The sequence below is a fragment of the Sander lucioperca genome, chromosome 1 (genome assembly GCF_008315115.2).
Source record: "Sander lucioperca isolate FBNREF2018 chromosome 1, SLUC_FBN_1.2, whole genome shotgun sequence".
Classification (NCBI taxonomy): Eukaryota; Metazoa; Chordata; class Actinopteri; order Perciformes; family Percidae; genus Sander; species Sander lucioperca.
Genome location: NC_050173.1, coordinates 34,169,078 through 34,196,941, shown reverse-complemented (window position 1 = coordinate 34,196,941; position 27,864 = coordinate 34,169,078). Strand labels below are relative to the sequence as shown.

At 44.8% G+C, this 27,864-nt stretch overlaps 1 protein-coding gene across 4 annotated transcripts in view; it reads right to left on the bottom strand.

Moving 5' to 3' along the window:
• Nucleotides 1-3,533: 3,533 nt before the first annotated feature.
• Nucleotides 3,534-27,864, bottom strand: part of ebf1a (EBF transcription factor 1a) — a 54,830-nt gene continuing 30,499 nt past the window's right edge. For 2 of the 4 annotated variants that reach the window (XM_031302537.2, XM_031302538.2), the window contains exons 8-17: nt 27,036-27,177; nt 24,404-24,534; nt 22,592-22,718; nt 15,044-15,132; nt 11,591-11,656; nt 10,854-11,016; nt 9,503-9,682; nt 8,037-8,234; nt 7,714-7,782; nt 3,534-6,490 (exon numbers count right to left, since the gene is read on the bottom strand). In XM_031302537.2, coding sequence (XP_031158397.1) covers nt 7,715-7,782; nt 8,037-8,234; nt 9,503-9,682; nt 10,854-11,016; nt 11,591-11,656; nt 15,044-15,132; nt 22,592-22,718; nt 24,404-24,534; nt 27,036-27,177 — 1,164 coding nt within the window. In that variant the 3' untranslated portion in view covers nt 3,534-6,490; nt 7,714. Of the gene's footprint in view, nt 6,491-7,713; nt 7,783-8,036; nt 8,396-9,502; nt 9,683-10,853; nt 11,017-11,590; nt 11,657-15,043; nt 15,133-22,591; nt 22,719-24,403; nt 24,535-27,035; nt 27,178-27,864 lie in introns of those variants that run through there. The other 2 variants (XM_031302539.2, XM_031302541.2) reach the window with 2 other exon arrangements.

Below are 27,864 nucleotides of genomic sequence, written 5' to 3'. Positions count from 1 at the left end.
CCATACTCTAACACTGTGTCTACTTCAAGTTTCTTTTTTTCATGTCTTGGACACCAATCAGCCACACAGCCCATTAAAGCAGAGTGTGTGACCGCTGAATGGGTTCCACTAGTTTGTATGTGTGTGTGTGTGTGTGTGTTTCAAGGAGGGCAGGCTAGGATAACTCAGGGTAATGTATTGTCCTGGGCGTGCACCCTGACAGTTCCCCCTGCTGGTGCCTGGTCATTCATTACTGCTAATTTGACATGTTTACGGACCCCCTCCTAACATTACATACTTAAGGCAATCGACTGACCTTAAATGGAAACACCTACAGCTGTGTGGCATGTCAATACCAGACGAGGATGTTTGTGTCTGTGTGTGTGTGTGTGTATGTGTGTGTGTGCTCTCATGTGTGTACGTACCTGCAAAGCAGTGCATCAATACTGAGTTAGCGGTTAATCTCGAGGAGCAGGTGAGTTATGCCTGCAGAGACGGTTTCCAGCATTATCCGAGTGTGTGTAATGCGGCTAAAAGGTGAACAATTCAGAATATAACAGGAAGTGTGTGTGTGTGTGTGTGTGTGTGTGTGTGTGTGTAAAGCGGGAGCGAAAAAGCCAGGTGGTGTGTGAAGCCAAGAGAGATTAGACCTTTAAGAGCCAATATTGAATATACTGAATGTTTTGATTTCAATCCCCTGTTTGTGTTTTTACATATTCAGCACTTAAATACAGTGTTGTGTCATTAAATGGCCAATCTTGCATTGTCTCTCACTGATACACAACATTAATCACCAATTAGCTTGTCCTGCGACTAGCCACCTCTCTCATTAGACTATGATAGAATATAATGGTACTTAATGATGCTTAGGAAACATAATTAAATGACTGAGCTGTAGAACATGTGGAGGAACCGCGCTGCATCAATCAAAGACGACCCTGTCAATCCAGCGCTCGTCAAGAGCACGCAGAGAGTAAAGACAGAGGGTGGTTGTGTGTGCGGAAAACCGCTGGCCTCTATCATGACCTCATTAGGGAGAAATGAAGGGTGGACGTGTCCCCATCACAAGATACCATTGGTGCTTCAAAGTGTGAATGACATTAATATGCAACTGTCTCTGCCTCTGCCTGAATGTCAGTTGGTCTATCTGGCTGCAGTGGAACAGATGAGGGAGAAAAAAAAGGCCTTCTCTCTGAGGTATCTGCTTCTAGCTCTAATTAGCATGTGAATAAATGGAATAAATAATCTATATTATTTATGGATTTGCTTTTATCATTAATCAACATAACAAAAAGCTTGTCTAATGTGCTGGCTGCAGTCGCCACTGTACTGTCAGCTGAGGGGAGGGAGAGAGAGAGAGAGGGAGAGAGAGAGAGGGAAAGTAGAACGGGGGGGCAAATAGCTTATCTTTTGTGTTATTTTTTTCATTTTTGTAGAACAATAAAGATAAGTGTTCTACATGCTTGCTTAACCCACACAGTTCGCCAGCCTCCTCCCTTTTTCATCCCTCTCTCTGCCGGCAGTGGTGAAATCCATCTCTCTATCGCTATCTCTCTAACATCCATTACATACCCCAGCCCCTCACCTCCCTACTCATTAGGCCAACGCACAGTAAATTAGCAGCAGCAATTACAGGGAATATAAAGCACAGGTTCTCTCTGACAGGTACCACACAGATCACGGACAGACACCCACAGTCGTCGGGATAATTACTGTGGGAAACGACCACACACCCTCGTAAGCGAGAGCGCAAACCTAAATGTGAGTGCACACTCGTTCCAGGTATGCCTGCACTCAAATATGCTCTGTCTTACTGGCAGGCGTGTTCATGCATACATGGATGCAGGACGTGTGCACCTGCAAACACACACACACACACACACACACACACACACACACACACACACACACACACACACACACACACACACACACACACACACTAAGCAAGGCCAGGAATGGAACTTGCTTCCTATTGCCTCTCTTCATCTCTTATGTTGTCCATTGTGAATATTTTTCAACATTGAATATTATTAATATTAATTCCTGCTCTCATTGTCTTTTGCTCACTGTCTAGGTCTGCCTCCATTCTGAATACTACCCCCGTCCCCCCCTCTACTTCACTCCCATCCTCTCTCCTCTCCATTTCTTTCCTTTCCTTTCTTTATCCGGGATCCCCATGGGGACTCCTGTTTTTCTTTCAAACACGCCTCTCCGCTCTTCCTCCCTTCATGTGTCCATGCAGGGAGGAGAATGAGAAAAAGAAGCAGGGGGAGAGCGAGATGGTGAGGAATATGTGCATTAATATATTTCATTAAGATACTACTACTAGCACAGATGCTCCAGAACAGCACCTCTCTTGATGTGTGAAGGCTCTGCCGGGTGTATCCAGAGCAGTAGTTCTCCAGGAATAGTATCTAATGTTATGTCTCCAGAGGGCTCCACGCTGCCCTCGGCCTCCCACTCCTATTGTGTCCTCCTCCCACACTGACCAGTCTATAAAGCTGCTGGAAATATAGAGCAAAATGGGTTCACCTTTTGTCTATGTGTATTTATGATTTATGAATGTGTGTGTGTGTGGGTTGCACAGCAAGCCACATTTTGGGGAAGCGGAATCCCTGGAGCCACATGGTGAAACATGGCAGCGGTGCTCGGCTCGCTAGTCAAAAATATTAGGCTCCCGGACTCATTTTCCCCAGCACTGAATGTGTAACCTCCATAATTCAATATCCCACCTCTTACTGCTAAATCGTGCACACTACAACCCCCTTTACTGTTTGTCAGCAAACTATCAACTCTGTTATTAGATATATGGGAGAAAAAGCCCTGTGCAGTTACAAACCTTTGGGCAATTAAGAATGCACACACACACACACACACACACACACACACACACACACACAAGCACACTCAGTGTTTACAAATCCTTATTTCATCAGTATACGTCCAGATCGTCCTGCCATCCCCCCATGGCGTTGCGGAAGCCTCCAGTTACCGTGGAGGCCCTGGAACAGTTTGCGGTCAGCAGAATCCTGGGATCCGCTATTTTCACAAGCTAATCCAATCGCAGCTCCCTAAATTAGATATGCAAAAAATAAAAAATAAATTATTTTCTGCTGATGACCGGGTATGCAAATGATGACTCAATTATGGTGGGCTGGTGCGTTTGCAATTAATAACCTTGGAATCATCATTAACTAATATGTTTAGGAGGAAACTTGTCAGGCTAACCATGTTCACCATGCCATCAGTAATGCATTAATGAATTAGATTCATTAGAGAAAGGAGCCACGCGGGGGAGGGGATGCAGGCCTGTTTCTGACGTGTGGAATTAGTGTTGGCCAGTTTGTCTCTATTCTTAGTCAACCGCCTGTCAGCTATTTGGAGATGATGTTTTCAGTCAGAAAAGAGAGGAAAGTCACAAAGCAAACCCTCTTTCCTGATATTTCATGAGTTGACTGAACCAAATCATGTTTGGTGATCGTGTCATAGATCGTGTCATAGATATCCGAAACGTGGCATATTCCCAAATAACAAAATGACAACTGACAAAGTCACAGACAAGAGGTAACTTTAATTAAACATTGTGAGAGTCCAAAAGTTATCTTACAGCTCAATTTTCATCAAAAACAATAACAATCTATACAGTAGAATTTTTTTTTCTCCCTTATATCGTCGAGCTGTTCAGTGTATTTGCAGTCAAAGACAAAACAGAGGGCAAAATAGACACCAGCTATTTGGTTTGCATCTTTTTTGTTTGTTTGTTTGTTACCTAAATACAAAACGTTGTCACCCATTACCAATATTCATAATCAGGATGGAACTTTGCTTACAAAGAAGCCATTGTATGACAACAGACCTCTGTAGTTCATTTGAAACAGATATGGTGCGGCCCCTCCCGCCCCGGCCCCGACCAGCACAAGTGCCTGAAAAACACTCGTCTGTCAGCAGGCGCCTCTGTTAAAACGGTCCCTTCTACCCACTTAACAAAACCAGGCTCTAGAAAAGAAAAGCAGAGAGAAAAGCCCTATTCTCTGTCCAGTAACAGCTTGAAGACACACGGCAGACACAAAGAAAAGACTACAGAAATGGCTGACGGGCCAAGGAGCTCCCTTTCATGCTTCCTCACTTGTTCTTGTTCTGTTTAGCTTGTAATGAAGCTGTATTGTCGAAAGGCTAATGCATGGAGAGAAGGGCTGGGGGGTCGACTGTCAGATCCTGGAGTTCGACCTACGACTCCATGTGTGAGATTGTAATTGTGCTGTGACAGTGCTTGTCTTCACTGTGTGCACCTTTGTACTACAGTAGAAACGGCTCTGTGTTGCCATACTGTTGTGATCCTGTAGTTAATGAGAAATATTATCAACATGCGGTTGAAATTATTTCATTAATCGGGAAAAAAAAGCTACATAATCGTTACCAAAAAAAATGACAAAGTGTTTCTGTGAACACTAAAGTGCAATGAGCACAGCTGAGACAGGCCTCTCAGTGTCGACCGTCCTTCAAAGCGTGCCATTGCTGTAGTATTGTAGTACATGGGGGGGTGGGGGGGGGGTCGTTGAGTTATGGCTCTTTGTATTCTAGTCTGGCTTCACCACCAAACACAGTGGGTTTGTGCTTTGTCCCCAAGTTCCCATGAATTCCTCTGTGGCAATAGACAATTGTGGTGAGGGTAGAAAACTGTACACGTGATTGAATAAAGAATGGGTTTGCATTGTTAAGGCATCTAGACTGCTGGTAAAGATTACAGTGACAGAAAAAACAAAGAGTATATAGATACAGTATGTAAGCAGGCATAAATAACATAGGAAAAGAAAGAACAGAGGGGGAAAAAAAGAGGAACTTAAAGAAAGAAAAACAGAGCAATTTCTTAGTTCTCTTGGTTTCCACACACACAAAGAAAGTGTCACTCAAGAGAAGAACCCATGCATATTATCAGTTCAAGAACAGTATCAATTTGAAAGCCTAAAAAAAAAGATATAGATTTACAGTATATATTAATGTGTGTATATATATTCTTAAAAAATCTACTTCAACCAAATACTCTGAATAAGATGCTACTTTTTTGCCATACAATAAACATTTTCATAAGGAAACAAACTGAATTTATTTTATTAACTTACAAATAATACAAAAATAGACAATGGCATGTTTTTAAATCAACAAATGAAAGCATGATATACCAAAGCAAAACAGTCAACATACAAAACAAAAAAAGATTAAAAAAAGTCACATTTAAATAGTGAGACAACAGTAATTAATAATGAAACAAAACACTGTGAAATATGTTCACTTACTGTATTAAACTTACACAACACAACCAAACGAGGGTGAGAGGCAATGTACAAATATGGGATAAGGGATAAATACATTATTTATAGGATATTTTACAGAATCCCCTTTTTGTATTCAAATCCATGTTTGTCATGTTTAGCAGATGAGATATTGACAACACACAGTAAATCTATCTTCTGTACTGAGAAGCTGCCTTAAGACATTTAATGTTTACATTACAAACTATAGCTATCGCAAAAAAGTAAAGAAACGTCAAATGAAAAATGTAACTTTTTTATATACAAAAATATATCACATATATCACGCATTTATTCTAATTTGATATTTGCTAGACTCCTTCAGTACAGTGCTGGCTGGACGCACACATCCTCTGGCTTTTCAAGTTTTCACTAAAATCTCAGACAAAATGTTAATTTTGGCTAAATCATCACCTTTTCTTCACGTGACAAGCAGAAAAGCATATTGCAAACAGCTCAATCCTCACAGTTTTATTAAAATTCAAACAAACACCCGAAGGGGGAGAAATAAAAAGAAAGGCATGTTTTCTGATGAATAAGCAAAGGGTGATTTTGTTTTAGATTTATGAGATAAATAGCAGCAAAGTTGAGGGTTGATTTTGTTCTTTTCTGTATTTCTTTGTTTTATTGTGTTGTTGACCTTAGTTGCACTTGGCCGGTGTGTTGCTCTATGGTTTTAGTAAGCAGACTGAGCTAAGGAAAGCATCCTCGATTGTGACAGAGGTTACATAAACTTCATGGTCAAACCAACACTTCACTGTTGTTTGTGTGAGTTATGAATTGCAAGACGGCGTGGGGCCTCCAGTAATCAAACCCAAACCTTACATGCATAACACAAAGATAAATAAATGCTCTTTTCATGAGGTCAGTGTCACACTGTGGATAAACTATCAGTCTCTATACACTCCATCCAACGCAGTGTCAGAGAAGCTACACTAATTCAACCAAGAGGGAAATAACATCACAAAGGTTCGTATTGTTCCTTTTTTCTCTCCTCCCCTATCCCTTCAGATGAAATCCCAGTGGAAAGGCCTGAGTTTAACAGAGTCCTGCGTCTTATCTTGACTTCCTTCAGTTCAGCTCCGGAGCACAACAGAGACTCGCCAGACTCTGCTACTGTGTCTTTTTCCTCTCAGCATTCCCAAATCTCCAGCTATCCCAGACCCTCTACATGGGTGGAACGATCATCCCGGGAATCGCTGCTTTGTGGGAAAAGAGGGGGAGGAAGATGGTGGAGGGGGGTAAAGAAAGAAAGAAAGAAAGAAAGAAAGACAGAGAGAGAGAGCGAGAGAGAGAGAGAGAGAGAGAGAGAGAGAGAGAGAGAGAGGTCAGTCATGTGATTGCTGGGTTTGATCTGTCATCACAACAGTCACATAACAGAAATGTGCTCCAGCATCTGGCGAACAAAGACGACTCTCCCTCATTATCTCTTCATTCCAAGGCCCCCAAAATCAAAACATTTTTCTCCGCTGCGCCGCTAACTTGGCGCATACCGACTACATCATTCAACTTTTCGCAGGCTTTCAGAATAGCTTCATGCAAGAGCTGCCGCTGTTAATTGTTAACAGTTACATTGTGTAAAGCCCATTGTGCATCATGGAGCATAATTCAAACAAGAGAGAGAGAGAGAGAGACGCAGTGACGTGGGATGACAGAGGTGATGAAATTACCCTCAACACTTGAACATGGACATGGAAGCCATGAGCTTATTTCACATTTTTACCTTCTTATATCATGTTCTGCCTTCCACCAGCTCCGACATCTTCACCTCCTCACTCCCACCTCCCCCCCCTCCCCCCCTTTTTTTATTTTTACACAAAACTATCACAGGGAGGATTTTTTCATATAACATATTGGCTCCCTATTGATTCCCCTCTCTCTTCAATCCACTAATTCCCTGGTTATTTCCTAAGTGTCTCCTGTGTGTTGAGATTAACAGAATGGCGAGTGTGTGTGTGTGCATGTGTCAGTGTGATCAGCGCGCAGTGGCCAATGGCCCTCTGGGTCACCGTGGTCAGCGCTCATCAACACCGTCAGAGGAAGTGAGGAAGTGCTTAGCTCGGGGCTCTGATAAAGATTCCCATCCATCATTTCTCTCTCTCAGGATCTCAACACCATACAACATCCTGCCCAGACGAACAGACCCTGCGCTGCATTCGATGGAAATGGGAGAACAGAATGACCCGTGGTGGCATAACACCCCCCCTACCGCCTCCCTACAGAGACACCCACAGAAGCACAGGCAGGAAGCAGGAAGTGAAAACAGGAAATGGAACACATATGGCGTGGCATGCTGTCCCTCTGACAAGTCAAGAGTGACAAGTAAAAACAGAAAAAGAGAAGGAAGGGCAGGGCAGGATGAGCTGGTGGCGCAAACGAGCGGTGTGGGATAGTGTGGCATGGAAGGAGACAGTTAACGTACTTCAGGAGAAGGCCAGGCCCTGCAGAGAGTTGTTTGATGAGTACTTGCTAGAGTCCACAAAAGACTGATCTAAAGTGAGGAAGGAGAGTGGAGGGGTTTAGGGAGGGTAAAGAAAGGAAAAACAGGGAGTGAAGAGGAGGTAGAAAAGGAAAATTGGAGCAAGAAGTGGGAGTAAAAGTGAGAAATTGTTATTCTAAGGAGGTGAAAAAGAGCAGGATTAATGCTTGATGAAGAGGTATACAGTAATGCTATCTTGAAAGTATACTTTTGCTAAATTCACATAATGACAGTAGCTCTAGGTGGCTACCTGTTCAGCAGCTTACCTTGCAGGCTGTTAACATTACCGCTGGTGCACGTGGGCGGAGGGGAGTTCTGGGGTCTCACGACAGGGGCAAAGGCGCTCTTCTGTTTGACGGCAGCGGACACCATGTTGGCTGGAGAGAAGGAGAAGATGCCGGAGGAGCTGCTGCAGTTGGAGGGCAGGCTGGTCGACGAGGCCATAGTGGGGCTTGATGGGACGACTGAGAGAAGAGAGATGGGTAGGAAAGGGGGGTTAGGGGGGTCATAGGGAGCACGTCAGGGAAGAAGGACAGGGAGGAAAGATGAAGATGGAAAGGGTAGAGAGGAGGTTAGAGAGAGGGCCGAGGGCAGAGGACGGGCAGACGAGATGAACAGAAAGGGACTGGTCAGTGGATGATGGCGGGGACTCAGATCAACTGGCTCAGACTTTTTTGCAATCTTTTTTAGTTGTTAAGCAACTACTTGGCAATGAGATATTCCATAGCTAAGACAGAACCGTTCTTTCAGAGGAACGTCTGTCAAGACATCTTGCTATTGGTGTTATAAATGCTGGTGCAACCAGTCCTTAATGCTTTACATTTGTGAAATTCTTAGATCCACATTGTCACTCGAGCTCTGGATTAAATGTTGTGAAGATTTCCAATATACGACAGCAAATCAGTATTTTGAAAAAAAGCTTCAAGCTGAAATTCTTTTGACATTTTTGACTTTGTACAAGATAGCTGTTAGCTGGATTTTGGCATTAGACTCATCCTCAAACAAAAATGACTGTAAGGTTATCTTCACAACCCAAATCCTGCCTCCCTTTGACATCATCCTATCCATCCTCCTGGGTTTGTCTTTTGTCTGCTAATACACTAAGAGCATTTTCCCCCTCAGTGATTTTACAATCAACCGAGTCGTATTTCACCTGCCCTCTGATATCTGCTTCTGCCTTTATTGTTGTTATTATCCAACACTTAGCTTTTATGGCTCTTCCTGACAAATCCTCGCAATAAAGTCATAATCCATTTATGAAGGGGCCTAACTAATCAATTAATGAAAATTGGACCTACAAAGGCAGGCCGAGGGGCCATTGATTGAAAGTGTCTCTGTGTGGGGCCGATGAGCCTGTTAAAATACTTGTTAACACCCAGGAATCAAAGAGCTGAAATGGAATTGCTTCTCTAGCAATTAGTTTATTGATTTAATCAAGGGTCTTTAATGTAGAGGGTGAATGTGTGTGTGTGTGTGTGTGTGTGTGTGTGACCAGAGGTATGGGGGGGGGGTTAATCTGCTCCCCTGGCCAATAAAGTAGGGATTTGCGTTTGACTCTGTTCTTAAAGAAACAGATGAGCCAGCTGAACTGCACGACTTTCCCCTTGTGTGTCACCTCCCTTTGACTGTCAAATACTTATTCTTTAATGTTTCATCTTTTTTTTTACTTTCTGTGCCTTGATTATGTCATCCCCTCTTGATTTCAGGTCCATGATGTGATGCATTTACTCACTAGCATAGGGCGAGTTTCCTGCAGATCCATTGAGGAAGTTAGGCGAGGTGCCCAAGGTTGCCATGCCAGAGTTAACGTAGCCATTCATGCTAGTGGAGACGGAGCTGTAGCCACTCTGCTGGGGAGTGGAGCTGGGCACATAACCATGAGGGGACACACTGCTTGTGTTCCTATTGAAACCTACAGACAGGGAAAGCAGGGGAGACAGAGAGAGAATAGGTGTTAGGGGTATAACAGATGGCACACAAAGCAAAACGAGAAACATGCAATGCTGCCAAATACTCTTTTCCCTACACGGCTAATGGACATAGCAATAAAAGCCAAAAGGAATTCTCGAAAACTCTTGGACAGCATATGGCAGAGCGAGAAAGCAGAGGAAGAATGATATGACAGGCAACTAGCTGCAATCCAACTACTGAAACAAGAGGCCTTTAACCTTACTGGCTCCTCTCCAAAATTAGATATATTGATAAGGCAATTAACACTAAAAGGCCTCTGCAGCTCTCCTGTAATTTATAAAGAATGAAGCCAGTTTTTCTGACAGGACCTTTCTCTACTTTATGCTTTACAGGGGCAGTGAACAGAAAGAGGACAAGATGGAAAGGAGACTATAAATATACATCTCAGGTCCAATGCGCTGACACTGGAGAAAAAAAAACAGCTGGAATTGAACATCAGGAATTTCTGCTCTCTAGTACAACAAGGGCTGCAGTTCTCTACCGTAGGAGCCTCTTTCTTGATAATTAGGTACCACCAATTCCCCATCCTCATCTGTTACGAGTTGGAAACTGTAGGCCAGAAGTCACACAGCTGATATCTGTTGTTTCCTTCACATCAGAGCATGTTTCCAGATGAAGATGAAGGATAGAGAAAGCTCATTGGAAGTATTGAGACGTATCCAGAGGCTGGTCCATCCACCCTCCTCTCCTTCCCCTGATACATGTGATGAATCACCACTGACTGCATCCACATCTCTCTCTGTCAGACAGGGGCCGACCCCAGTCTAATATACACACCCCTAGGACCCACTCATATTTCTCCATCCTACTCCATCCATGGTTCTCTTTTTTATCCATTCTTCTCTCTCTTATCTTCGTTCTTTCCTCGACTCAAGTTTCTTACTGTCGCCTCCTCCTCCTCCTCCTGTCCTCCTTTTTCAGAATCTTCCTTATTTGCTCCACGCTCTTAAATCACCCTCTCTGAATTTCCCACATGAAAAATAAAATCTCCCTATCGCACTACTCATCTTTACTATCCATCAGTCCTCTTTCAACAAAGAGAAAAATGTTAAATAAACCCCCGCCACTTTTCTCAGGATAATAGACAATTGTTTCCTGTTGACTTTGCTCACCCTGATTGGCTGTTTGTGCCACCTCTGACCCAGTGAAGGAGTTTACGGACATCATGCCAGCATGGACGGAGCCGCTGCCAAGGCCGGCTAGCTGGTTGTGCCCTCGTGGCACTGTTGTGTAGAGGGCCTCTGCGATATCCGCTGCTCGTTTCAGAATCATCTCCTGGCAATGAGGAAGAAAAACGGAAGAGCTGTGGTCAGCCACAGAGGCAGGAGAGAAGAAAAAGAGGACATATGTCCTTGATGCAGGCTTTATGGTCTCACAAGAATGCTAGATCTGCACTTGAGATATTGCCCATGTAAACCTAGTAGGCTGAGTGTTTTTTTTATTATCAGTGGTCAATGGGAGTGGTGGGATTGGTTCCAGTAAATGGAGGAAAGCCTCATTACCAGACTCATCAAATCTTTAGCCTGCCTCTTCCTCTCATCCACCCAGTTCTTAATCCCACTCCTCCTCCTTCTCCTTATCTGCTTCTGTTCTCTTCCTATTCTCCTCTCCTCCTTTTACATTCAGTTAGCACTGTACATCTCCGTTCCTCCTCAACACATGAGCTGATGAAAGCACTAACTTATTCCCATGTGTGTTTGTGGGTCCCAGATCTCACATGAACTATGACAGGATGCTGCGGGGGCCAGCGGAGACACCGCCTTTGGTGCTGCGACGAGTGGTCCGGACCACAAACATAATTTGAGGAAAAGATATTGATGTTTGTGTACGTGCTTGTGTGAGTGTTTACCTGGTTATTGTGAGGCATCCCGTACAAGGCCTCCACCAGGTCTGCTGCTCTCTTTAAGATCACCTCCTACAATCAAGCACAGAAAGAGGAATGGGATTGATCACGACACACTCGTTCAAAGAGTTCAGTCACTTTTATTACATTTCACGTCTTACATTATGCTGTGAATGCAGAACACAGAGTGCAGGAGAGGAAGGAGGCAGACAGAGGAAGGGAGAGGAAGAGAAATGGGCCTGTCCCGGCACTTTGTTACTAGCCGGGCTGTTTGGGAGAGCAGAGGTAAAGATACTGTTATCTGTGAATAAAACATGAGCCTATATCTCTCTATCAGTCAGCCATCTTCTACTTCTTCTCCTCCCTACTGTCACTGCCAGATCATGAATCACATGATCACACATCAATCTCATTTAACACAACATATCATCAGGTTGACGGCTATACAACTCCCCTCGTCAGCGGGGACACACCCGTCTCCTGCCCTGTATTAACCCTGGTAATGATCCAAGTGAATAGCCCTGCATCCACTTTGTGTGATAAATGTGGAACATCGTTGCTCGGGTGAAAACCGCCGAGTGGAATTTCCCACATCAAACATTTATCCTTCCGTAGTGTTTCTCTGTGCTCATTTTCCACCGCTTACCCTTCTTTCTCTCCTCTCACTGTCTTTATTCTTTTCCCCTCCCTGAGTGTATGAGTGTGTGACTCCAGGCAGTCGTTATATGTGTGTGTGATGTAGACACCTACAGCCCTACGAAACCCTTTTTAAAAGTTAATGTGCCGGGGCCAGGATATATGCTGGAGGCACGACAACCAGAAAATTGCAGCCCCCTCCCCTCCAACCCTCCCCTCGTTTCTTTCTCTCCCTGCCTCTCTTCCACCCGCGCACACACACGCTGTGCGCTATACCCTCCTGAGTGTATCCCTCGCTGTGAACAAGCCCTGGAGCATGTGTGCTCTCTGTTCCGTGACACACCGCCTTTCAATCAGACCTCATATCACACGCACACACACACAGGCGCAACCGCACACTCAGCCACGCACATGTGGAGGCTGTCGAGCACGGCCAGGACATGACGAGAGGGTCAGCAAAGCAATAAAGATTGTAGAGCGCTGTCCGAGGTGCTAAATTCACTCAATAATGGGAGCGCTGCCTCTGTGTTAACCTCCCATTACTAGCACTATCTGGGGGAGGCAGGGGGGAGGAGGGGGAGGGGGGGACGGAAAGAGGGGAGACCAGAGAGGAGGCCTGCTCGGTGTGATTGAGAGATGTAGAGGCCCTAGGAAGGTAAGTGGTTCTTTAGTATGTATGCACCGCTCCTCGCTTCCTTCTTTCTGCTTTTCCTCGACGCCCCATGCCTCCCAGGGATTGCTAGATAGGTAGATGGATGGATGGATGGATGAAGGGAGGGAGTGGAGGCCAGTGGGAGGAAGAGAGAGAGGAGGAGGGGAAATGAGGGACGTGTGAGGCATTAGGACACAAATAGATCCGCAGCTGGAGTGTAACAGCGTTCAGCGAGGACTTGTGAAACCTCAGTCACTTCATTTAAAAAAATTGTTTTGCTTCTCTCTGCACCAGCCATGAGTTTCATAGACATTCAGCCCTTTCTCCTCAGGAACTCCTGTCTGCCTGTGCATCTCCATCACTTAACTCCCCATGCACTCTCTCTTCACCTGCGTCTTCAAACTACTTTCTCTTTTCTCTCTTCTTCTTCTTCCTCTCTCCCATTCTCTCTATTAATCACTCTCTTGTGGTGCTGTGCCCTGTCTGTACCTATCAGTCTCTCGTTAGCAAAAGGGATCTGTCCAGTAGCTAAACGCGATTAGGCAGCGCTCCAGAGTCGTTCTGATAAACAGATAAATGTGGTTAGCGCCGTGCTGCCTCCCTAGCTCTGCTGCTGTAAGGGGAGACCATTTCCTGGGCGCAGGGTCTCTTCCCGTAAAGTCAGGCCCACAGAGACGTCAATAGGAAGGGGAACCTGATCCAGAGCAGAGCCTGGCCCCGTCTGGCAGGGCGGTCACTCATTAGCCAGCCCCAGACCCCCAGCTCCACCACAGCCTCAGCTAAACACCCTGCAGTCTGGCTGCGCCTGAGCTACCCAGCACTCCCTCCTCACTCTGACTGCCTGACTATTAGCTACAGCACAGTATGCAGGCTGTTTCAGCTGGACACAGGATCATTACCATAACACACAGAGGTAGAACAGGCATTGGCAGGTATCCCGCTTGTTCCCTACTCAGTGTGTGTGTGTGTTCACTAACAATTCCCCCAAAAAGGTGCCACTAGGCCGGAATACATTATATTCCTAATCAATTTTATCTTGATTAAAAATTGACAGAAGAACAAGAAAGAGTATTTTGCCAAGGTAACCATGAATAGAGATTTCTAGCACAAGAAGTTGCCAGTGTATGCCCCTCTCTCTGATGATTGAGGCCAACAGTTGAGAGAAGTGCGGTCAACAAGCTGTTATTACCTCAATAAAGGCACAAATCAATAGAGCTGAAATGAACAACCGGGCCTGCCAGCTACCACTGTTCATTTGGAAGAAAAAGAGACACCACAGAGCGAGGGAGGAGGAGAAGAGAAGAGATGGATGGATACAAAGATATTTAGAGAGATGCAGGGGGTTGATAGGCTAAAGACCAGAACTCCCCAGGACAAGCCTTGTATCCACCAGACATGACACACAGTGAGGACAAGTGATTTCTCTATCTTCCTTCTGCATCTATCTGGGCTCTCCATCTCTGCCTCATGGTGACTTCCCTCCACTGAATGTGTGTGTGTGTGTGTGTGTGTGTGTGCGTGCGCACATACAGCCACAGAGAAGTGTGTGTATGCATTTCTATGCATGTGCCAGTGTGTGTGTGTGTGTGTGTGTGTGTGTGTGTGTGTGTGTATGTGTGTGTGTGTGTGTGTGTGTGTGTGTGCTCGAAGTAATAAAGTCCACCCGGGGTTGACTTCGATCCACTGACCCAGCAGGAGGTAAGACTGGACAGCTATGATGGATCACCTAACCTGCTTCTGCCTCTCTCTTTCTCTCTCTCCCCTCAACCTCTTTTCCTGCCTCTCTTCCTCTCTTCCTCCCTCCATCCTTCCCTTTCCTCTTCCACTTTGCCAGTCTAAATGACCTTATACTCAGTGGAAGGATGAATAGAGTTGCTTGTGCGTTCGCTACGCAAATAAAGTGTTTGTTTGAGCAGAAAATGACCATGAATATATGATCAAAATGTTTATGTGCATACTGCATAGTATCATGTATAGCCTACTGTCTATAGTACACAGTCACTCCTCTGTATCATGATGCCCTTGTGCCATGTCCATCCATACATGCTATGAAACTCTAGAAGTTGTCAATACATCTCTGTACCAGTGTTACCAAGACATATTCCTATAAAATAATTGCATATGGCGACCAACATGAGCACAGACACATGAGAGGAATGGATGCACTGTACCTTGGGTAATCTCTCTTGGTCTCCAGGATGTCTCGGGATGACTTTCTGTAACCTCTGGAAGCCGTAGTCTATGGTTGGCTCGTTCAGAGCTAAGCACAAACAGAAAGAGAGACGGAAAGAAAAAAACAACTTTTAATGCTTGATTCTTAATAATGAAACCACCTACTGTTCGACTGCAACTGAGAGATACAGCAGTAGGAGCGAGTGATTCTCTCCAATGGAAGAAGTGACTGAATTAAGCATGGTTTTGCACGAGTATTTCAACATTAAACTAAACACGCTGAAAATGTGGGTGTTCTCTATTAAGTCTGGTGTGTGTCTTTGTTTGCCTGTGTTGTAATGCATCTCTCTCTGTCTGCCTGCTTTGATGGTTAATAAAAAGACAGAAATCAGGCAGTGTGTTTGTGTTTGTGTGCATGCAGGTGTGTGTGTGTGTGTCCTGTGGTCTTGCGTTGATCAGCGACTAATATAAGCAATTACAGAGACTTGTTCCAATATAACAAAGGCTTGATCGCTCCGGGGAACAAGCTAAACACACACACACACACACACACACACACACACACACACACACACACACACACACACACACACACACACACACACACAGACAGTTGCATACACTCACATGCACACACAACCACACACTCTCACATGCACACACATAGTGTATATACACACACACACACACCCACACACACACACACACACACACACACACACACACACACACACACACACAGAGTCAGATCATCCAGCAGGGAGAAAGCACTCTCCCGGCATGCTGTGGTCGTGCCATGGTAATTGAATATGAGAAGATTTACCATGAATATTTAAACATTAGAATAAATACAATGAAGATCTGAGGCTTATAGTACAAACACTTCAGAGAAGGATTGTTGGATAAGTGCTCTCTCCACATAATTCATTGCTAATGTACTCACTCTCTCTCTCTCTCTCTCTCTCTCTCTCTCTCTCTCTCTCTCTCTCTCTCTCTCTCTCTGTCTCTCCTCTGTCTTTTAGCCTCCTCTCCTCTATGTCTCTTTGTGGGTTGCCTGGGGAGTCAATGCACATACATGGACAACATACTTGACTACTTTTCCTGGCTACAGCTTATAAAAGATGCTGCTTCTGTTTGTGGCTGTAACATGTATGTATTTGTATTTGTACGTGTGTAAAAAGTAAAAGAAAAGGAGCCATTATGCGTGAGGGTTGCCTGTATGTGTGTGTGCCGTCCGTCTGTTTCCCCTATGGGTCGCAGCTTGGATGTTTCCTGAGGGCTGAAGCCCTGCTTGCCTCACATCTGAGCAGCCAGGCTGACTGGCCCCCAGAAAAAGGCCCCTAGAGGCTATGAGTACAAGCTGTCCTGCTGGACCTCTAGTGACTTCACGATGGCTCCTCCTGAACCGCTCGCTCAAACACACACACAGAAGAAAACAGCAAGGGAGAAAGAATCGCTGTTGCTCTGTTTTGGCAACACAAACGTATTAGGACAGCTCTCCCAGCGGACTGTTCCAGTAATCCATAAGAGTGAGAGAAAGGAAAGGTGAACAGCTAGAAGCAAAGACAGTGCACAGAGAGAAAAAAAAGTCGAAGTGGAGATGCCAGAGGCAGGCTCAACTTCTGAAGAATGACACGTATTACAGGCCAGCTGGTCCACTGATAAAATAAGCCAAAACAATGAGATGAACACATGCAACAAATAAAGTATGAATTATTTCTGAGGACAAATATTTGACATTACTTCCCTAGTCTCTGATCTCTCTAAAGCCTTAAGGAGGATTTGCCCTGGATTAGGCCTGCAGTCTGAGGAGGGGATTGTTCCGACAACATCCTTTCTTTCATCTCAAAGGCTTTTGTTTTTATGATGGATTTTTTATCAGTTCTCCACAATGTGCCAAATGAGCCTCGAGTGAACAATAGCATAAAAACCCCAAGACATACATAGATACCCCCTATTACAAATAAAGAGACAATTTTGGTAATTGAGAGAGGAAGTGATATTGTCTCTGCTCATTTTCAAGGACCATAAACCAGAATATGTGGGGGACAACGCGCACCACTAACTACCTGGCTGAGTCTCTTAGGGGATTATATTGGCATTTTATGCTCTTATACTCATGCTCAATATATGCTCAATATCTCATATTTCACAACAGGAATTAGTGCTGGAAGGAGAAAAAAACTCTCCTGCCACGAAAGAGGAGTGTTGTGCCGGTACGCTCCAGGATTCAAAGCACACTCTCCTATACAGGTATATTTATAATCCTTAGCTGTCGCTCTCCAGAAGAGCAAATCAAAGCCAGTAAAACATAACTGCCATAAATAAATGAATAGATGAGCAACAGCCCTGGACTGGAGGGATTCACCTAGCAATCACCCACATCAGATCAGATCAATGCTCATGGAAATTTCATGAAGCCTAGATTCCACACCGCTTCATATTTCACTATAATAACCCACAGAGCCGCAGGGGGAGTGTGTATGAAGGGGTGAGGGGGTAGGAGAAGGAGGAGAGGAGGCAAGGGTGGAGGGGTGTGGACGTATGAGCTTTAGGGGAGGAATAAGAGGGGGAGGGGCATTTGGGGTGCAAAGAGTAGGAGGTGGGGGGGTGAGGGATAATTGAGAGGTCAGCACGGTGAAGTCGTTCTGGAAACACAAGAGAGGAGGGGAAACTACAGTAAGTGTCCAGTAGCCCTTTCTCCTTCTCCTCCTGTGTCACAACACTGTGTGTGTGTGTGTGTGTGTGTGTGTGTGTGTGTGTGGGGTACTTGCAGGGTTAGGTAATTGGCTCTGAGGCTTGATGTTAACACCTTAACAGGCCCTCAGACAGTGGGTAAGGAGCTGATCATATCACAACCGTCTGTTTCTCTCTCACTCTCCACTCCTTCGTCTCCCCTCTCCCTCCTCCCCCTCTCTCTCTCCCTCCCCTCTGCAGTCTCCAGTGCTCAGGTGTGATCTCATAAGCGCTGCCTTGCGATCGATGCCGCCAGTGGCAGGGGGTTCAATAGCCCTGAATTACGGCTTCATTTCTCCCCCACCCTCACACAGATGAGAGCTGCCCCCAACACCACCACCACCACCACCACCACCACCACACACACGTATATACAACACCCCCACCGACTACTCACAATCCAGATCAATACCTTACAATCTAATTTTTATCCATTTTTCCATAAACCCAGAGATTGCGTTTATTTGCAGAATCCGACAAGCTAAATAAAGCATCGCTTGAACATGTCAGGGAGACTAATGCATGGCTGGAAATTCATACACAGAAAACAGATGAGTAGAGCTTTTTGCTCCTAAAGGAAGGGAGAGGCTGAGGAAGAAGGAGAGGGAGGAGAGAATAGAGGAGAGGAGAGGAGGGGAGGAGGGGGGACACTAAGAGATTCTACAAATCAATGGAGGTGTGGGTGTTACTACAACCTAAGCTCTAATTATCTGTTGCAAAAAGTGCATGTCGACAGTTAACAATACCTGACAGCATGGATCCTCACTGGGAGAATGCAAATTCTGAAAAATCTGGAGGAAAAGCGCACGCTTGAATTAAGATATAAGAAAACATAAGAAATCATTCGGCTCACCGGGGGGGTGAACGCCGCTCATTTCAGTGGGGTATAAAGTAATCTACGTTCAAAATTCATTTACATCATCATCATGGACCAGATGCTCCTGTAATAAGAACAGAGCACGCTAAAGAGGGAAGACAAGCCACATGGTGCAGAAAATTAATCTCAATCTCAAATAGAGGTGTGAATTTCCTCACTGTTAAGACTGTGTGCAGTAAATGTGAATGTGTGCAGCTATCTCATCTGGCCCTGTCTCCAGCTGGAGACCAGCCGTTTTAATCAACAGCAGGCCTCCACCCAAGCTCAATAAAAGACAGCATTCACAAATAGGAGCAAGACAAGTAATTGACCAGCTCGTGGTTGCACCCCACTTTTATTGCCAGATGACTGCATGCTGCATTTTTGTGTGAGTGGTGTGTGGATGTGTTTGTACACGAGTACAGGTGTATCACATGTGCATATGAATGTGAAATACATCTTTAAAACTATGTTAACAACAGATTTTATCACTGATTCAGCAAATTGTATCAACATCATGATATCCACGCAATCAGCATCAGGAATATTACTAATTTGAAGTACTCAGTGACCATGTGAGCAAAGTAATCTGTCTCAGTTGTGTGTGAGAAACAGATTTCATCACGATGTGGAACAGCTTAATTAGGGCTAAAATAAATCAAAACTGTACAGAGCAAGCTAATGTTTACAAGACTTACTGTGGCATCATCTGCATTTCAATCTTGTGTCTGTATTGAATAGAATGACAGACAACTGACAGTCCTTCCTCCACTCCTAAAACTAATTTGGAGCACAGTGGCAGGCAGAGAGAAATGGAGAGAGATTTCAGCAGCATCCTGGCTGGTTTAAATTCTGTTCTTGACTTTTGTCTTTTACCTCACTTTTCCTGCTCCTCCTCGCGGCAACTGAGTGATGCTTCCTAGACACCCTAATCTGCACTCAGCGCTGAAAAACTACCCCTAATGTTTGTGCGTGCATGTGTGCGGATGTGTGTCAGTGCGCATGGTGCTGGCCTTAATGTGAGCCAGCAGAGCCTTTTAATATCAGCAGAAGTCGTAGTGGAAGCACTAAGCAGACAAGGCTGCATACTGAGGAGGGAGGGATTGCCTTTTGAACGACAAGATGATTCATCAACTCTCCCAATCTATGGCCGGTATCCCTGTGTCACACACAAACATACACACAAGCACGCGCACACACACACACACACACACACACACACACACACACACACACACACACACACACACCCGTGGGCCCTAGTGGCAGAGAGCATTATCACTCTATATCGCATAGAGAAAAGAAAAGGGAGAGCATCTCTGATGAATGCTACAAAGATAGCAATCCAGTAAAAGGTGATAGACAACCAAACATGGTGATGCATTTATAGAGGGGAGACGGGGGAGAGGGGGGTGGGCAATGACCATATAATGAGAGAGAGAGAGAGAGAGAGAGAGAGAGAGAGAGAGAGAGAGAGAGATTACGGAGAGCTCTCAGCCCCAGAGGTGGGTAAGGCAGAGGACAGAGAGAGGAACAGAAGGGGGATAAGGGGATAAAAAGACAGAGGAAGAGCAGAGAATGAAAAAAAACATTCTTTTATTCTTATCAGTGGAGAGCTTAATTGCCTTTGATGAGTCTAATTGGAGCTTTCTGAAGTCTAATGGCAGAGGAGTCCTCAGAGACGGCAGAGGACACATTACTGTAATAGCTTCTCTCCGATCTCCCCTGCACCAGAAGTCCTTTGCTTGTCTCCTCTGTCCTGAACTACAGCTGAAATGTTTCCGTTCAGCGCTGGCTGGTTGTGCAGTATCAATGATCAGGCAGAGGAGGGCGGAGGGGGGTAAACCTATAGAAGGGTTGTGTTTGTGTGTGTATGTGTGTGTGTGTGTGTGTGTGTGTGTGTGTGTGTGTGTGTCTGTGTGTGTGTGTGTGTGTGTGTGTGTGTGTGTGTCTGTGTGTGTGTGTGTGTGTGTGTGTGTGTGTGTGTGTGTGTGTGTGTTTTGGTTGAGTATGTTTGCAAAGTAGCAGTAGCAGCAGTATTGTTGACTTAATTAGGTCTGTGAGCCGCTCGCTTTCCTCTCCTCAGCTGAAGTTGATTAGCAATGCCAGCTGTCCCCAATGTAATTCAGCGTGCGCATGTGTGTGTTTGTGCGCGCACATGTAATATATGAGTATATGCATGTCTGCGAGTGTGGGGCTGTGCTCTTGTGTGTGCGCTCTAGCTGCCAGCTGCCACGCAGTGCTGCCAATCCTCCATGATTAGTACCCACTGGCAACTGGGCTCAAACTGGTGCCAAACAGACCCAGGAGGGCAACATGGCCCATGGTAATCCTCCATCCCTCTCTCCGATCCTTCTCCCCTCTTCCTTTTCCTCATCCACCTCTCTCCATTCTCATCAATTGCTTTTTTTATGCTCCAAATGCTCTGCTTATCCTCTCTGGATAATGCCTCACATTCAGGATACCAAATGTGAGCAGGTTCTTCCTCGCTAGGAGAACGTGAAGTTATAAAAAGGTTCTGGAGCTGTGGGAGAGGTACAAAATACCCACTGAGGGTACAGAGCAGTGACTGAAGTGAAGTGTGTGAAGAGTAGAAGTGGGATCTATGCCTCGACACGGTTGACTGTGTCACCGTGAAGGTGCCAGCGCTTGGCAAGCGGCAGCCCAGTGTGTGTGTTCAGCTCCCACCGGATGACCTCTTGCTTCCCCTCACCTGTTGAGATTCTTCTATGTGTCTCCATGGAAGCCAAGAGGCAGAGAGAGAGAGGAGAGGAATTCATCCAAAGAACCAAGTTTTGAATAAGTGAATGTGACAAGGGGAAAGAGTGGAAGGCTGGGAAGAGATAGGGCGTTTATGCATACGGTTCCCACATGTCTGGCACATTAAAAGGCTGTGCACACAAATGCACACATCTACACACACTTATATACACAGCTCTATGAGTTTGGCAGGGGCTGTTGGACAGCTCTGGCATGGCAAAGGCTGCCCACCCATCTGCCCTCTGTCTTAGTAATGCAGTTACTTGTCAATGTGCATGTGTGTGCTTGAAGTACATTCACATATACGTACAAAGAAACACAGGCGGCCAATTGCAGTCTTTCCCGCAAGTACACAAACACGGAGTCATAATTATGACGCATGGACATGGATTCTGTCCATGCACAGTAATTAGGACACACACAAGATGCAGCGGTGATGTGACGCACACGCTCGCGCTCAATTGTGATTTTGTCAAATGTTGGCAATTCCAACTGGGGCTTACAGCCTAAGTCTATCAGTGGTTGAGATTACAGACAGATTTATGTGATTCACAACCTCCCCGGGGACCCGTGGCCTCGCGCTGGTTAATCACCGCTTCACATTCACTCTCTCTGCCGCTCTTTTCACCGCGCGGCTATAACTCTGCACCAATATGCTCTGATGCAACACTCGAGTTATTCATGCCCCTGCACTCACCGTCAAAAATCACAACATCCTCATGGAGCTCTTCCTTTGTGAATCGCGCCTTCGACAGGGTTAAATCTCAATAATCCCACTAATCAAAAGGTTAAACCTCCTCCTGACCTTCACCTGATTCATAAAAGAGGGCAAACACTTTTCCTCCTCCAATCATGAGGCTTTTGCACTGAATTATTGCGTCGTGTTATTGAATTTTAAATTGTTTATCATGCACATTTCTTTTCTCACAGAAACCTCACAGAACATTCAGAGAAAATGACTGATGATTCTGAACTGTACCAGGTTACATTTAGCAGATATTGCAAGTATATAGTCCTAATAAAACCTAAAGTTTGTGAAGCTTTTTACAGTATATGGTTATAGCTTTTTTGACATTACATTGTTTGTAGAAAATGAGAGAATCCAGGGTTAGGAGAAAATGACATGAAGAAGTCCAGCAGATAGGTAGATTGGGGCTGTTAATTAGTGTCATTAGTAAGTGTTAGTGCGCAGTACCTGTGTAGATGAAGCGTCCAGGTGTGCCTTTGCAGAACTGTTTGGATTTGTAGGACAGCGTGACTTCCACCACCCCGGGGATGTGTCTGGGTGGAGTTTGCACACGAATGGCATGGGGAGTGATCAGCTGCAGAGAGGGCAGAAAGATTAATGCAATGAAACTTCATATCTAAACATGTGCTCAAGGGACTCTTCTCGGCTCGCCTCAGACCTGTCCGTTGCAGCTTTTGACTTTCTTTCTTTGTATAATCAACCTGGAAATGATGTGTTAGCGCTAAAGCCCTCAGGTGGCCTCGTAGCCCGAGGCAATGTCACTGTGAGGCTTAGGATGGTTATCAGTGCTGACATGGACTCTGTAAGACGGGTTCAAAAGCAGTTATCAGTTTATGAATAAAACACACCTTCCTCTGCATACATCTATTACACAGTATAAGTAAACGTATAATATGCTCGTCTCTGCTGCCCCTGTCTCTGTGTCTGTCAGCTGAAGCTGTCTAGCTGACGTTAGCCACATTAAAGCACCACTGTGTCTTAAACAGGCTCACTTAGTGTGGTTGATGAGCCTACTCGCCACGTATGTCTCTCTGTGTGTGTCTCTGTGTGTGTGTGTGTGTGTGTGTGTGTGTGTGTGTGTGTGTGCTGAAGAGTCTTTGAAGGAAAACGGTAACAAGACAAAACACAGATGAGACCTCACTGAGTGCTCGTTTTCTGCACACTATAGTTAACTAGCACTCAAAGCTAGCAGCGCTCAAAAGCTATCAATGTGTCTGCCAGCAGCTATCGTGTGTGCATTTATGTGTGTGTGTGTGTGTGTGTTGTTCTAACTGTCCCTTTCATTACTCACTTAGCTACGCTTTCATTCCACCATTGTCTGGCCCCACTCACCTCTCGGCGAGATAATATAGGAGCTTTTTATAGAATTATTCTTTTACTAAAGAGAAAGCTGTTTAGCTGCACCGCTCACTGACCTTCAATTTCACACATACACTGCATTTACATTTTAGTCATGTGGCAGATGCTCCTTACAAAGAGATTCAGACTGTATGTTGTGCACATATTCCAAGAAGGCAGATAGTAACATAATAAAAGACAGGTAGGGAGCTGAGAAGAGATACGACAAAAATAAGAAATGCTACAGAGATAAACGAGTAAGCAGACTGCTTAGATTGTAAAATATATTCTATATGGATTTACAGTAAGGCTGCAATTAATGATCATCGTCATTGTTCATTAATCAATTTATTATAATTTTTTAGTCAGCTGACCTCAGATGGATTCCATTTACTTTAATATGAGACACAGAAAAGAGGGTAATCCTCACATTTGAGAAGCCCAAACTTAATTAAATAATTGATTTAGCACTAGTTTACAGCAGTTGTTCCCAACCTGGGTGTTAACCCCCCCCCCCTCCCCAGGGATCCCAAGATACTGTATATTTGATGGAGTGACAAAATGATCAAGTAATAAGGAAGAAAAACACATTTCTGTTACACAATTATGCATACATCTTCTCTCATGTTTTTTCATGTGAAATATTGAAAAGTTTAATATTTTAATATGAAACTATGCAATATGCCGGCCTAAAAAGCCTTCAAATGAAACAATCCGAGAAGCAAAAAAGTTTTTAAACTGCTCACAACTCATGCCTGTGACAAGGGGTCACAAACAGACATTGCCTTGCTGCAAAGGTTGGGAACCATTGGTCTATAGTAGAAAAGCCTCTGTTTAGTATTTTGTGGTCAGGATGCACACACACACACACACACACACACACACACACACACACACACACACACACACACGGTGACTGACCTCACTCCAGACCAGCATGGTTCCAAAGATGACCTGCAGGCCGTCAAAGAAGTTGTCCCCGATGATGATGACAGTAGCGCCCCCTGTGGTCCAGCCTTCACTGGGGCTGATGGCTTTGATGCTGGGGGTTGCTGCAAGAGTCACAAACAAAATAGATTAGATGCTAACTAACCTAATGACAGCTCATACTGTAAAGGTCTTTGCTATCGGCATAATGTACAGTTCCTTCTTCTTCTTTCCATCTCCTTCTCTCTCACTCACACATCACCTCTCTCCTTTCTCCCAGGGGTCGGGGGCGAGCGAGGAATACTAATCAGAGTGATTATATGCACCCCCGTTATTAAACATCACCCCTGCCTTGTGTGTGAGGGCAGCGGCGGTGCACTTGTTTTATGACACGTGGCAAAGCGTGCGGGCGTGTAAATGTCAGGTGTGCTGAGTGTCTGATCAAAGGCCACGCGACCGGGGAGCAGAGCAGAGCCAACAGTAGCTCTGCCCTCTGAATACGCTGCCTTCATTAACCAAACACTTAGTTCTTGCTCGGCTGTCCATTTCATATGTCTATCTAGCTACGGTACTGCACCTCAGCGCCTGGCCACTGAGCATGTCACTGATCACACAGGCTCAGCTCAGCTCTTGCTTGGATATTTGTAATGCATTGTGCAAGCCTTCACTGTTTTCCCTTCAAAACATTTTATTTATGTCTTATCGGACAAAGTACATATAACATAACATAACATAACCAAATATAACAACAATAAACCACATTTTCAATAACTGGTATTCAATGTGCCTTTCAACCTTACAGTATCTGTTGGTATTATGGACTTGGAGATTACTGGATGTGATTGAAGAAAAGAACAGCATTGGGAAAATACATGTTTATACAAGCTAAATCTCCTCTCCTTAACAGATATGCAGCTTGTCAGACATGCTGTAATTCTGTAAAGCGGCATAATCCACTTTAGACTAGGCTGACTTTTTCCCTGCAGCCTAGCCTTTGCTCTTTGCCTGACTCCCTGTTCTGTTGATCCTCCCCAACAAGCTGGAATGATATTTAGCCCCCCGATACGCCTGCAGAGATCAACGTTCACCAAGCAGCAATCTGTGGCTGTAATCATGGCCTTAGATGCCTCCTTTTCACAGCCGCTGATATTATGTGCGCTCCATGTGCGTTTGTGTGTGTGTGGATTAACCAGATGGTGGAACGTGAAGCCATGTGATAGGATTATACTTTGGGGTGTTCCTCTGTGCCATCTGTTCAACTTTATGCACTGCTCATCTATTACCGCCTGAAATGGGCCCCCAAGTTGTATATCCTGCACACAAACTCAACACACACTAGAAACAAAAAGAAACCGTTGCCTTCCTTCTTATCATTTCTTCATACTACCTTCCTCTCATCCATCCCACACACACACACACACACACACACACACACACCCCCACCCCTTTCCCTCCTGTTGTTACTCCTTCTAACCGCCGTCATCAGGAGAGCAGAAAATCAGAGAAGAGGAAATTCCCAAACAAATCTCTCTGACACAGGGAACATCTGTTAGCGTACTGTGTGTGTTCTCCTTTCTGTGTAAGATCCCGGTCTCGCTGACGTCTCCAATATGTCCTGTCTTTGTGAACTTTTCAAATCATCTGTGAGACCAGTGCAGGGACAAGTGGCCCACCTTTACCTCTGGAGAATGGTCATTAGAAAGACTAAAACTGCCTGAAGAAGACCCAGCAGGGTCGAAACATTGCCTTTTTATTAAATATGGGAGCTTAAAGCAGTGTTGCGGACATTACATTTTTTTCACTTCAGTATTTCTCATTGTCCTGCACCTGCCAGAAGGTGGGATGTGCACACAATTACTTTTTTAAACATTAGAAAGACTAAACCATAACATTCAATCTTAATGCAATCTACTGTAGGCCGTCATGTAAATCCCTTCTTAGGTTTTTGTCATTATCATCCCTGAGGTTGACTTTCCTCAAAGAAAAAAAATATGTTTCTCTTATTCAATGTCTGGGAAATCGAAATGAGAAAATAACTGGATTAGGGACTTGGGAATCAGTGCGGGCTCCTAAATCATGTGCACATGTCATTATGAAGTATTAAAGGTTTGGGTCTGACTGTGCATGCGGGGGTGTGTATGTGTGTGCATGGGCTTTTTTTGTGTGTGTATGGGTAAACCTGAGGGATGGGGAGTGATGGAGGGCTGGAGGATAAAAGCAGGTCTCCGAGGAAATAAAGCCAGTGTTGGCTTTAAGCAGAACAGACCTCATAAGACACATAGTGCTTATGTGAGGGAGAGTAGAAGGCCCAGAGGCAGAGACCTGAGGGGAGTAAGCCACAAGGGAGAGACTCACTAGCTACCACTCTCTCCTCTCTTAGCTAGAGTTTGAAACCCTACAAGGGAGGAAAGTGAGAATCGAGGAGGAAGCAGGAGAGCGATAAGAGAGACAGCATGAGAGCAGGTTTGAGAGGGATAGAGCACAGACATGAGAGGGGCTGAGCCAGACAGAGGGGGAAGGGGGTGAGAGAGGGAGGGAGGGGAGCTGAACAGCAAGAAAGAAAGTGAGGAAGACAAAGAAAGCTCAGAGAGAGAGCCCGTGTGTTTTGTTCCCTGCTTTTTATTACCGTGTTCCAGGTAGGACGGCGTTCCTTCCGAGGGGTCCAGTCTTCGAGCTCGGCGTCCGTGTTTGGAGTTATTGTGCACAAACATGTTGTCGGAGACGGCCAGGACGTGACCCTCCACGCTCACCGTAGTTGACACAACCACCTAAGGAAAGGGAAAGACAGATGGAAACCATGAAACTACAATAAGCCTCACTTTGATATGACATATACACAGTAGTGTGTATATTGTTGATCTAAATTACGAACAGGGCATTATATATTCCTGTAAAATCTTATGTGGATTGCAGACTTTTATTTTGAAGGGAACATGTTAACGCCGCAATTGTTATATTTCATATTTTTCCTTAGCTTCCTAAAGAGTTGTTACTATAGTTTTAAGGGAGTACTATAATATATTTTTGACATAGCATTAGTACTGCATTTTGGCTAGCTTTACTTTTTGTTCTGGACCTACTTTTGGTGTTTTTGCTATACATGCAATGTTGAATTATTTTAAACCTGCAATAACAGAGCAGGTTTATATGTACACTTATATATTGTGCTTTATAAAGTTGATATGGCAAACTCGTTAGCAAACGGTTGCCTATTTACACATCCAGGAGACAGAGAGCAACATTAGCATTTGGAGTGGTGTTTCTGGCCACCTGGTGAATGTAAGTCCAATATTAACTCTCCTTTTAGCTCTGCTTTTGCTCTCCACTGACTCCTGAGGGGAATTTCTGGCTATTTAGCTGCTAAATGCTTCACTGTTTGCCTGCTAGCTGCCAACTCTGGCTGTTTGGCACTGGGTAGGTAATGTACAGTGGGGTTTTTTAGAGCTTTTTCACTG